The following is a 12505-nucleotide window of genomic DNA, read 5'->3' on the forward strand; positions in this document are numbered from 1 at the left end:
AGCTGCACCAGAAAAAGCTGAACACCCCAGTCCTGTTTTACTACAGTTCCGGAGTAGGCCCCACTCCAACCCCTACAGGAGGGCAGCAGCTGCCTTCCTTGCACAGGGACGGAAGAGTTCTACTGAACTGAGCATGCAGCAAGAGACTGGTAGAGCTAGCCCTGGGCAATTGATGGAGGAGCTTCACCCACCACTGAAGCAGCGCCACCTCTGGGGTGGAACTTGGCAGCTGTTTTAGCAGCACAAGACAGTTCAGCAGAGGAAGGGAGGAAAGCACCAGTGTCCAGCTGAAGCCGTAGGGGGATGTGGAGAGGAAGTTGTAATGGACAGCAGAGACCCGGAGCTTTGGGAGAGAAGGGCGGGATTTGGAAGAAGTCTCCATGTGGGTTTGTTGCTCAGAGTGCATGGCTGGAAGCAGCTACTTTGACTTCTTCACCCCAACTCAGAATACCATGTTGAACAGACGGCCGCCCCCTGGAGAGAAAGCAGCTAGCCCCCATCCCCACCACAGATGGAAGTAGCAGTCGCTTGTCACTTTCTCTAGGATTTATTGTTAGACTATTCGGTACATCAGGTGCATATGGAGAACACGACACACGGCAGGAACTGGCTCCCCTACCGTCGGCTGCTCCCCGCCTGACTCGGCCAGACAGCGGTGATGGCACTATGAGGGGGGGGGCACACAATCAGAACTGCAAAGCTACAGCTGCACACCGAAGTGCAGTGTAATGCAGCGTGGGTCCCACGCGGCCAGGGTGCGTGGAGCACCAACAAAACGGAACGCTTCCTGCGCACAAGCCCCCCTCGGGACCGGGGCCTCCTGCCACAGAGCCAGGCCTGGGCCCAAGGGACATCGCCCCTCCCCACCCCTGCCAGCCTGGCTCCCCTCCCACCTCCAAACAATGGGAGAATTAAAGGGGAAGGGACGGGGTCTGCAGCCTGCCTGCACTGTCTGGCCAGTCCCTCACAGGAGGCTCTGTCAGGGCACTCCCCCTCCTCTTTCACAGGCACAAGTCGGCAGCAGTTGAAAGAAAACACAAGACTGGGGCAGTACGTCGAGGTGGGGCTCGCTCCTCCTCTCCCCGCCCTGGAGGCGGGCTACAGTACAAGCTGGGGGTGACTCGTGGCTGATATGGAACGTAGCAGAGTGGGGACTGGTTGGTCAGTGGGGCTGGAACGCCCGGCCGGGCTCCGAGCCAGGGGCTCAGTAGGCATGGTTAGCCACGTAGAGGGACTGCCGGCAGCACCGGCGTCATCTCCGCTGCCCTCGTACTTGCCAAGAGCAGCCAGACTGTTCACCTAAGACACAGGGAGAAACCAGTTAGCATCCTCGTCACTGGCTGTGCCCCCAGCCGTGGCACGACAGGAGACATACCAAGTGCCACACTGGGGAAGAGAGGAATGTCCCCCCACCCACCCCACCATTCCCGTTTTCACTGCTCCCTTCACCACGTGTGCCAGATGCCATTTCTAGCCTGGACGTGGAGATTCCAGACACACAATACACACGCACTCCCTCCCGGCGTCTCCCGGCAGCCCTGCCGTGACGCACTGGGCTCATCCCAACACTTTGCTGGACACAGGGGCTTGAATGGACAATTACAGGAAGTTTTAGATTGCAAGTGGCCAAACAGATCTTTCACCCACGACACCCTCAGGCTGCGGGCAGGGCACCTCTGGTCCTTGCTGCCCAGGAGTTTCCAGGGCAGGGAACCAGGGAAAGGACCCTTTGCAGCGCACCCCGACCTCCGGCTCAGTACCTCGGCACGCTTCATAAACGCCTCAGTGGCAGAGCTCTCGTTCTCCTCTGGCCACGCAGGCATTGAGCGCCGAGGCCTGCAGGGCACGTCCGTAGGAGAAGGTCAGAGCCCAGGCCTGGCCAGGGGCAGTTGTTGATGGCGTTCATATTAATGGAAGCTTCCTCCTCACTCTGCCCCCAGAAAGGAAGGTGACACCTGAAAACAAGGCCAGGACATTGAGGGAGGGCTTGAATCCTGGCTCAAACCCAGATACGTGGACACCCAGGGCCTTCCACACCCACCTCCTGCACAGCCCCGAACCTCCACTACAGAACAGACTCCGCAGCACCCACAAGCTGAGAGAGCCGGGCTCTGCCTGGCCCGGGTAGCCGCGAGCTCCCCTCTCCCAGGCCTGGCCTACACTTACAAATCAAACGAGCTAGCTCCGTCGCCCAGAGCACCAAGGATGCCTCGGTCGCCAGAGTAACTGCCTCGAGGGGGCCATTTACCACAGCAACAGACACCGCTTCCGTCCACACAGGACACGTGTCCACACAGTGCTACCAGGGTGCAGCGGTGCTGTGCAGCGGTGCTGTGCAGCGTGGACAGCCTCACACACCCTGCTCTGCCGGCGGACGAGGGTGCTACAGCTCGAGTGCGGCTGTCCCAGCCGTGGCCGGGATGCAGGGAGCATCAGCCTCTCCCATGAGCTCAGCACTGTTCCCTTCCCGGGCCGGGAACCTCGGGACCAAGCCACTCCACCATCTGGGGGTGGGGAGCTCAAAGGCAGCTGCTCTGTGCCCTGGCTACCTGGGACGGCGGGAGGCACGGTCCGGCGCAGCGCGGTCACCGTGGCCATGGCGATCTCCTCAGCGCTGTACTTGGTTTGGGCAGGCGTGCCCTGGGGTCACCATGTTGGGTTTCAGTAGCGTGCCCTCCAGGTAGACGTGATGGTCACTCAGGGCCTTGTACACAGCCGCGAGCACCTGAAAGCAAGGCAGCAAGCGCCTAGGTCCCACGTCTGCTCTGCACCCTGGGAACCCAGGCTCTAGGGTCTCCCACGAGCCCAAACCATGGCCCGAGCCCTGCTCAGAGCCCAAGAAGCTGCTGGGGATGTCCCACGTGCCCCAGTGCCGGGCCTGGAGTGCTGTGGTGACGTCCCAGCATGGCGCCTTCTGCCCACCAGGGTGGCAGTTAAGACTGCAGAGCCCTCTGAGTGCAGGCGACCTGCATGGGGGATAACGGGGCACGCAGAACAGCGGCTGGGGTGGGTACATTTCTCTAGGCAGCTCCACTGACACATCGTCCCCTGGTCTCGCTGTGCGCCATGCCCCCCAACGCCCCAGCACTGCTGGGGCAGGGCTCACCTTCTCGGTCACATACTGGCAGCGCTTCAGGTCATGGTCTCCGTCGGGCAGGATCTCCGGCTCCACAATGGGCACGATGCCGTTCTGCAATGGGGAAGATGTTACGGGTAGCACCCTGTGTGGCAGAGCAGGAGGGAACATGCCAGACAGGTCTCCTCACCCAAGGGTGCTCTGCAGGGGACGATGGGGCGGGCAGGTTTGCCCTGCAGGGCAAAGGCCTCGCCAAGCTTTCACCCCCTGGCACCAGTGCACACACATTCCCTGGTCAGAGAGGGGCCACCACAGCTGGGTCTAGCAGAGCCATGGAGCGTTTAACGCAACTGGGCCCTGGGATCCATGTGAAAGGTGCCATCCAAAACCACCCCCAGCTGGCGACAGGGACACCTCACTGCCCTAGGGACTGAGCGCCCGGCCTGCCAGCCAGAGGCCTCCTGGCCCCCCCGAGCGAGCCCCTGCACCACCGGGGCTGCTCAGTGCTGGGGCCGGGGAGGGGGAGAAGACCCCGCAGGGCTCAGGTACCACGGACCGGATGGGGCCAGCGTTGCGCCCATCCCCCTGTGACCCGAGTGGAAGCTCTCTGGGGCAGGGCCCTGCACAGCACAACGCGCACAGTCAGAGCGACGCTGGGCCCCACAGCCCCAGTCTGGAGCCCCACCGCGCTGCCCTCACCTGCTGGCAGATGCTGGCGTAGCGGGCCAGGACGTTGGCGTTCTCCAGGATGGCGAGGGCCGAGGGGGTGTTCTCACTGATCTTCAGCACGCAGCGCCACTTGGCAAAGTCCGCGCCGTCCTTCTTGTACTGGGCACAGCGCTCGGACAGCCCGTCCAGTCCTGCCCCGACACACAGCTACCCTCAGCCAGGCTCAGCTGAGGCCTCTGGACCCCACCCTGCCCTCTGGTGCCAACCACTCCCCGGGCAAGTGGGAATCCCCATGCTGAGGGCACGTGGCAGCTGCCCCAGCTCCACCCATCAAGACGGGGAATCGCCACCGTTTTCAGACAGGTCTGAGGGGTTTGTTCAGCATTACAGATCTCAGCTCCCCCAGCCCACGCACCGAGCAGCCGTCTCATACCTTGGGTCGTGGTTTCTCCATCTGTCCCAGCCAGAGGCACAACGCCCTTGTCCACCTGCAAAGGGAACGGCGGGGCACAGGTGAGGCCAGACCGCAGCGCCCCGGTAGCCCCTCCCCGGGACTGGCTGGAAACCCAGACACACACCCGCCACAGGGAACTCAGGGTATGCCCAGGAACAGGACAGGGGCCTCGGTGTCTGGGAAAGCAGCCCCGGCCTGAGCCGAGTGAAGCCATGGCAATGGGAGCAGAGCCTCTGGGCTGTCAGGGTGAGCAGCTAGTGCGCCTCCCCGCTGAGTCCAGACACCCCGAGGGCAGCAACGTCCCGGGGCAGCCAAGCGCATGGGGCCTGCCGCACCCCGGCATCGGCCACCAGAGAGTGCAAGTGCCCCACACCACCCCAAGCAGAACCGCTCACAGTAGCCCCCAGCCACACACCTTGATGCCCACCACGATGCCCTTGTCTTTGATCATCCTGACGAAGGGGGTGCCGTCGTCCCCCTGCTGATACATGGTCTCGTGGAAGAAGATGACACCTCCGATGCACTTCTTCACCCGGTTGTCGGCACTGAACAAGATCTGGCGGTAGAGCCGGCGGTTCTCCTCTGTGTTCTCCACCCAATCTGGTTCAGACGCTTGGCCATGCTTCCTGGAGGGACAGAGGGGGGCATGGATGACGCATGGGATGCGTTTCCCTGGGGGAAAGAGGAGCCCAGGGGAATGCTGCATTTGCCACTGAGCACTGGGTCTCAGCACCAGCCACCACCCACACCCGATGCCCGGGGAGCGAGTGGGCATGTGCGGGCAGCAGCTGCCTGGGACACCAACTTTCTGGCTGCAGCTCTGCGAATACCCATGAAGGAGCAGCAGACGCAAAGGCTGTTGTGGTTCTGAAGGGAACGTCACCATCTGAGGAGAGGAGATAAACAGCCCCCAGTGATCCCTGGACCACCACAGTCCAGGACCCCCTTGGCGTGACCCTTGGACTCTGGATCACGAACGTCTTTGGGGCCAGAGGTTGCAGCAGGAGTTGTACAGAGGGAGCCTCTAAAGAGAGCGCAGCATGGCACACCGGGTTTTCTTCCTGTCAGCTCCTGAGCCAGCTGTGCTCAAGCCTGGATGTCAGCCATGGAGCCGCCAGCTCAGCACCATTTCTAGAACCTCAACGCCCCCCGTCACTGATGTGCCAGGCCAAACCCAAGCTGGATGCCGAGACCAGCATGGGGGCTGCAGGGAGGGAGCAGGAGCCCAAAGGGTCATTCTCCCCAGCAAGGAGTTATTCAGACCAACCTACGGACTCATCCGCTGCCAGGATCCCCTTGCTGGGGCCACGATTTGCAGTGCGATGTCAGACAGCTCCTTCTTCTGCTCAGCTGAGAGCGCGGGATACTGTGCGTCATCGTTACGGATAGCTGGAGTCTCCCTGAACCGGGGGTGGGGTGAGCAAGGAGTTAGCCCATCCCCTGCTCTGGGGAGCAGGGACAGATGGAAGTCTTCACCTCTGCCACGAAGGCAGAGTCCTGGTCCCCGTTCCAGCCCCCGCAGCACTGAGAGCACTCAGCGGCCTCCCCCACTGGTCAGTGTGCACCATGACCCCCTTCAGGTCTGTAATACACCCACTTGCCCACCAGGAGGCACTGCGGCAGCTCACCGACTCCAGGCCCAGGCTCTCCATGCAGGAGTGTTGGCTGGGGGTTATGTTTGTGCCAGTCCCAGGCTTCCCCAGAGGCTCTCCGTGTCGGGAGCAGAAGTGGACAGAGTGCTGGCTGGGGAGCACCTGCCCCCTCCATCGCAAACACCGCAGGAGGCTCCCGCCCAGACCCGGCAGTGTTGCTGCTTCAAAAACTCCAAGGTCATTTGCTAAACCTGGTGCCCCCCCAACGCAGGGGCACCGAGTCTGCAGTGACCCCTCGGCTGCCCTCTCCCTGCACCGATGGGGGAATCGAGCCCATCCAGGCTCCCGAAACCAGCTGAGACCCCCTAGCCCAGCATCCTTGGGAGCGGGGGGGACGACCAATCCCACCCTCTCCCTCCATGGCTGTGGTACAGCTGGGTCAACACGCCAAACACAGGGAAGCAGCCCATTGCCACCCTGCCTGGGTCAGCAGCCATCTGGCCAGAGGCTTCTCTCCGATTGTCCCGGAGACAAAGGGCTGAACCCACCCACCTGACTGTCCTAACCCATATGGGGCCGGTTATGTAACGGGTAGTGCTGCCACCCCAGGCACGGGCCCAGCCTCGTGTAGCACGGGCCCAGCCTGCTCCTCCCCTCCCTCCCCCCCGCCATCTCAGGGCTCTGCTGCGCACGCGGAGAGCCAGGATTAGATACTGGGTCCATTGTGCTCCTGGCACGAGCCTCCCCCACGCAGGGGAGATGCCCCCCCTCCGCACAGCGTGGGGCCTTCTCTAGTCGCATCCCCAGGTGGGGGCAAAAATCAGACCAGACCTGGGAAATCCCCAGCCCAGCCGGACAAGGTGGGCTATCAGCTCTCGCACCACCCCTTGCACTCCAGGCCAGGGGCAGCGTACCAGCCCCCTTCTACTGTGGGAAGCTGGCCGGGGAGACTCGCACTCACAAAGCGAGACTGAGGCAGAGCCAGGAACAGGAGCCCCGATTCACAGTCCTGAGCTCCAACCCCGGGGAGAAGGAGCCTAACAGCATGAGAGTCCATTTCAAGCTCCCTGTAACCCCCACGGAGGCCCGGTCACGGGGCTACAAGGGCCCCCAGTGCATGCAGCCGACTTCCCATGCAACCCACAGAAATGCTGCTCCAGCAGGGAGCAGCCGTGGAAAGCCCATGTGCAAGGTTCCTATGGGCTGCAAGTGGGCCTGGCTGGTCAGGACAAGCCTGCAATGCACCATAAGCCAGTTAAGGCCGGTTACGAGCCTGTCTGCTCCAGCACAGCGCCCAGGCAGCCCGATGAGCTCAGATGCTCATCACGCAGCCAAGACCCAGCCAGGCTTGTCAGCTGGGTGCTGGGGTGACCACTCTGCAGCCAGCTGGGGCCAAGCCCCCTGCTCCCAGAGCCAGACGGACCCCTCCAGAGAGGGGCATGAGCCAGGGTCCCCAGCCTGTCTGCTGAGCCTGGCACCAAGGTTTGCCATGGGGACAGCAAGCACAGAACTCGGCTGCTCGGGACCACGGACCCTAGGGTCTTCTGGGCATCTGGGGGCACTCAGCTGGTGTCAGCAGATGGCCTCTGGGCAAAGGCCCCCCCCAGCAACCGCCCCCACCAGCCTCCCCCCCGCACCATCGACCCCCCAACATCCCCCTGCACCCAGCCCCCCCAGCATCCCCCCCGCACCGCTCCCCCCGCACCACTGGCCCCCCAGCATCCCCCCTGCACTGCCCCCTCAAGCACCGACCCCCCAGCATCCTCCCCCGCACCACCGGCCCCCGAGCATCCATCCCGCACTCCCAGCCCCCCAGCATCCCCCCCGCACCGCCCTGAGCCACCGACCTCCCAGCATCCAGCAACCCTTCCGCCCCACCCCCAGCATCCCCCCGCACCCAGCCCCCCCAGTATCCCCCCCGCACCGCTCCCCCGCACCATTGGTCCCCCCCAGCATCCCTCCGCACCGCCCCCCCAAGCATCCTCCCCCGCACCACCGGCCCCCGAGCATCTGCCCTGAGCCACCGACCCCCCAGCATCCTCCCCGCACCGCCCCCCCCAGCAACCAGCAACCCTTCCGCTCCCCCCAGCATCCCCCCGCAGCAGCCCCCCCAGCATCCCCCCGCACCGGCCTCCCCAAGCCACCGGCCCCCCGGCATCCCCCCGCACCGGCCCCCCCACATCACCGGCCCCCCAACATCCTCCCCCGCACCACCGGCCTCCCAGCAACCCTTCTGCTCTCCCCCCAAGTAACCGCCCTACCAGCCTCCCCAAGCCACCAGCCCCCCAGCATCCGCCCCGAGTCACCGACCCCCCCCCCAGCAACCAGCAACCCTTCCGCTCCCGCCCCAGCATCCCCCCGCACCGGCCCCCCCCAGCAACCAGCAACCCTTCCGCTCCCCCCAGCATCCCCCCCCAGCAGCCCCGCCAGCAACCCTTCCGCTCCCCCCCCCAGCATCCCCCCGCACCGGGCCCCCCCCAGCAACCAGCAACCCTTCCGCTCCCCCCCACAGCATCCCCCCACAGCAGCCCCCCCAGCAACCCTTCCGCTCCCCCCCCCAGCATCCCCCCGCACCGGCCCCCCCCAGCAACCAGTAACCCTTCCGCTCCCGCCCCAGCATCCCCCCGCACCGGCCCCCCCCAGCAACCAGCAACCCTTCCGCTCCCGCCAGCATCCCCCCCAGCAGCCCCCCCAGCAACCCTTCCGCTCCCCCCCCCAGCATCCCCCCGCACCGGCCCCCCCCAGCAACCAGCAACCCTTCCGCTCCCGCCCCAGCATCCCCCCACAGCAGCCCCCCCAGCAACCCTTCCGCTCCCGCCCCAGCATCCCCCCGCACCGGCCCCCCCCAGCAACCAGCAACCCTTCCGCTCCCCCCAGCATCCCCCCACAGCAGCCCCCCCAGCAACCCTTCCGCTCCCGCCCCAGCATCCCCCCGCACCGGCCTCCCCAAGCCACCGGCCCCCCAGAATCCCTCCGCACCGCCCCCCCCCCGCACCACCGGCCCCCCAACATCCCCCCCAAGCCACCTCCGGCCCCCTCAGCATCCTGCCCCGCCAGAGCCGGGGGCGGCGACCTTGCTTCGCCCTTCGGCGCGCCCCGCTCCCCGGCCAGGAGCCCCTCGAGCCGCCCCAGCTCCGGCCCGGCGGGGGCAGCGTCCCGGGCCGCCCTTACCGGCTGGCTGGGCTGGGCTGGGCTGGGCTCCCGGCTCTGCGGGCTGCGCGGCTCGGGCGCCGGTAAATGAGGCTGGAGCAAGTGCCGCAGAGCGACGTGACTCCGGCGGGCGGGGCCCGGTGACTCAGCCCCGCCCGCGGCGCCGGGGGGCCCGCGGGGGCGGGGGCGGTTGCGAGGCGGGGGAGGGGGGCAGTTCCCAAGGGGGGGCTATGGGACCAGAGGGCAGTTCCCAGGGGGGCTATGGGACCAGAGGGCAGTTCCCAGGGGGGAGCAGACGGCAGTTCCCAGGGGGGCTATGGGACCAGAGGGCAGTTCCCAAGGGGGAGCAGACGGCAGTTCCCAGGGGGGCTATGGGACCACAGGGCAGTTCCCAAGGGGGGAGCAGGGGGCTATTCCCAAGAGGGGGGCAGGGGGCAGTTCCCAGGGGGGCTATGGGACCAGAGGGCAGTTCCCAAGGGGGGAGCAGGGGGCTATTCCCAAGGGGGGAGCAGAGGGCAGTTCCCAGGGGGGCTATGGGACCAGAGGGCAGTTCCCAGGGGGGCTATGGGACCAGAGGGCAGTTCCCAAGGGGGAGCAGAGGGCAGTTCCCAGGGGGGCTATGGGACCAGAGGGCAGTTCCCAAGGGGGAGCAGACAGCAGTTCCCAGGGGGGCTATGGGACCACAGGGCAGTTCCCAAGGGGGGAGCAGGGGGCTATTCCCAAGAGGGGGGCAGGGGGCAGTTCCCAGGGGAGCTATGGGACCAGAGGGCAGTTCCCAAGGGGGCAGCAGGGGGCTATTCCTAAAAGGGAGGCAGGGGGCAGTTCCCAGGGGGACTATGGGACCACAGGACAGTTCCCAAGGGGCAGGCCCTGGGGCAGTTCCCAAGGGGGGAGCAGGGGGCTATTCCCAGGGGGGCTATGGGACCACAGGGCAGTTCCCAAGGGGGGAGCAGGGGGCAGTTCCCAGGGGGACTATGGGACCACAGGACAGTTCCCAAGGGGGCAGCAGGGGGCTATTCCCAAGAGGGGGGCAGGGGGCAGTTCCCAGGGGAGCTATGGGACCACAGGACAGTTCCCAAGGGGCAGGCCATGGGGCAGTTCCCAAGGGGGGAGCAGGGGGCTATTCCCAGGGGGGCTATGGAACCAGAGGGCAGTTCCCAAGGGGGGAGCAGGGGGCAGTTCCCAGGGGGACTATGGGACCACAGGACAGTTCCCAAGGGACAGGCCATGGGGCAGTTCCCAAGGGGGGAGCAGGGGGCTATTCCCAGGGGGGCTATGGGACCACAGGGCAGTTCCCAAGGGGGGAGCAGGGGGCCCTCTCCAGCACTCCCTGCCCTGCTACCTGTGCCATGGCTGGGGGCACAGGGCCTTAGGCTCTGCTGCACCCCCTGGGAGAGCCAGGGCCTGGCTGGAGAACGCTTGTGGGCTCCAGCACCCGACCCAAGCCGAAGCACCTGACCCAGTACGTGACAAGCAGGGAGGGAGCATGGGGCCTGGCTGCCAGGGCACCCCCGCAGAAGCCCCGGGGGGGGCCTGTTGCCCTCGAACTCCAAGGGCCCTGGCACTTGCATGGACGCCTACCCCCATGCTGCTCTTGCGCCCAAGGCAGGGAGGCTAGGCAACCACCCTGTCCTCTCGCTGTCCAGGCCCCCCCTGGGCCCCTCGCAGTACCTGACCCTGCCTTTCCCCCTTCCAGGAACCACTGCCAAGTCCTCTCCATTCAGTCTCCCATTGTCTGGCCCTGAATGGCTCCTCTTAGCAAAGGGGAAGTTTAGAGCCGTAGGCCTTGCCCGGCACACACGGCCCAGCTCTTCCCCACCGAGATTCACAGCTTCTCTCTGCTGCTGGAGGCCTGTGCCAGGAGCCAGCCATTGGCCAGTCGGGCGTCTCCTCATGTCACCCCACGTGACATGGGGCCTCCATCTTCCTCTAGAACTGCAGCCCAGTCCCCTACAGCAGCTCCCAGGCTCGAAGATGAAAATGGGTCTCTCTCTACTTGCTGTCCTAGGTAGGGCAGAAGGGGCTCTGTGGGGCCCATGGTAGCATGCGGCAGGGAGGTGGTTCGAGGGAGAGGAGCACAATGCTGAGAGAGGGAGTGGAGGGACAGGCCCCCATGCTGTCCTTAAGGCCACTCAGCCTTCACAGGGAGTGAAATCGCAGCTCCCTGCTGTCCCTCTAAGCAGCAGAAGAGGGATAAGGACCAGGCCATCTGCTCTGTACCCTGCACTGCAGGGCAAACGTACCCAACCGAGTTAATTTTCCAGGACTGTGGGCTGAGTAGCAGCATAGGTGGTATCTACTCGCAGCAGGTCCTAGAGGCTCCTTGGCAGGATGTCTAGGCATTGCATCGCAGTTGTTCAGAGGCTGCTGTTTAGGAGACCTGTCCTTTAAGCTGAATACAGGAGGGGGAGGAGAGGGAAGTGAGCCTGTTTCCCAGCTCCTCCCATACTCCCCTCAGCTACAGCTAGGGGCAGAGGCAGCTGTTCCACAGCTGAAGAGAGAGGCAAGGTGACCCTGCCACCCAGCTGAGAGGCGGGGACAGCACCAGGGAGTAAAGCCATTAAAAACCAGAGCGTTTTATTTCCATATAGCTGCTTTTGGGCACATTATGGTTAGTGTGGTCACAAGCAAGTGCTGTCCTGGCAGCAGCTCTGCCCTGGGAGGAGATCAATAGACCCATGCAGCTACAACCCACCGATCCAGAGCAGAGGACAGCATGGCCCATAGGAGCCAGCACAAGGCTACGTCCTGCAACAGCATGGAAGACTCCAACTCAGGGCTTCCCTCATGCTTTCAAGGCAGGGAGATCCTGCAGATGTTTGACAAAGGGGGGAGGTGGGAAGGAATCAACATTTGAGCGAAACAGAAAGAGGTTTTCAAAACAAGCCCCCTGTCGCAGATCTGTGCTCAGGGAAGGCCCAGCATGCGTGCTCCCCCCTCCCCAGCAGGACTGCTGGGGAGAGGTCAGGAGTGGCAAGGGGCTCTGCTCCTGGAAGCCCTGGGCTGGCCAGAGAGGGACAGTGACAGGAGGTTAGCCCCAGCTGTGTGGTCCAGCTCTGCTGCATGCTCACACCACCAGACAGCTTCCCCTTCTCACCGGGCCCAGGCTGCACTTCCACATCACCCCATTACTGCTGGGTCCTGGGAATCTCTCTCACCACCCCCAAGAGCCGGGGGTCCCAAGGACAAAGCAGCCTCAGGCTACTGCCTCTGCAGGAGGCTCTCACCCTAAGAAAGGATCACCGGAAGTTAGATCCGAGGAGCAAGGAACTGAGAATCTAGGACACCAAGAGCAAGAGCTGCCTCTGAGGGGAAACTAGGTCAGCCCAGCCTTGCTGGGTTCATGTGTGTGCAGTTCGCAGGAGCCCTGGGAACGCGAAGATCAGCAAGGCTGCATACGAACTACAGAACACCAGGCAGAGGAGTGACCCCCTGCCAAGGAAGGGGGGGCTGTCACAACACAGGGAGAGGAGACAGTGGTGGGGAAGTCATCTGCCCTGTGATAAGCCCAAAGGAGTCCAGCTGCTCTGACCAGGGGCAGCAGGTGTCATGCCAGGTGCCCTC

The 12505-nt window shown here is 64.6% G+C and overlaps 1 protein-coding gene across 1 annotated transcript; it reads right to left on the reverse strand.

Moving 5' to 3' along the window:
- Positions 1 to 528: 528 nt before the first annotated feature.
- ALDOC (aldolase, fructose-bisphosphate C) lies at positions 529 to 12062 on the reverse strand. Its single transcript, XM_073316000.1, is given in 16 exon segments — positions 529 to 1299; positions 1761 to 1806; positions 1808 to 1879; positions 1881 to 1932; positions 1935 to 1955; positions 2550 to 2631; positions 2633 to 2725; positions 3107 to 3190; positions 3776 to 3936; positions 4179 to 4233; positions 4615 to 4796; positions 4799 to 4825; positions 5467 to 5505; positions 5508 to 5597; positions 8962 to 9169; positions 12039 to 12062. Coding segments are annotated over 16 exon segments (1437 nt in total). The 3' UTR covers positions 529 to 1098.
- Between the last annotated feature and the right edge of the window lie 443 nt (positions 12063 to 12505).

Source organism: Lepidochelys kempii, chromosome 17 (genome assembly GCF_965140265.1).
Source record: "Lepidochelys kempii isolate rLepKem1 chromosome 17, rLepKem1.hap2, whole genome shotgun sequence".
Taxonomy (NCBI): Eukaryota; Metazoa; Chordata; order Testudines; family Cheloniidae; genus Lepidochelys; species Lepidochelys kempii.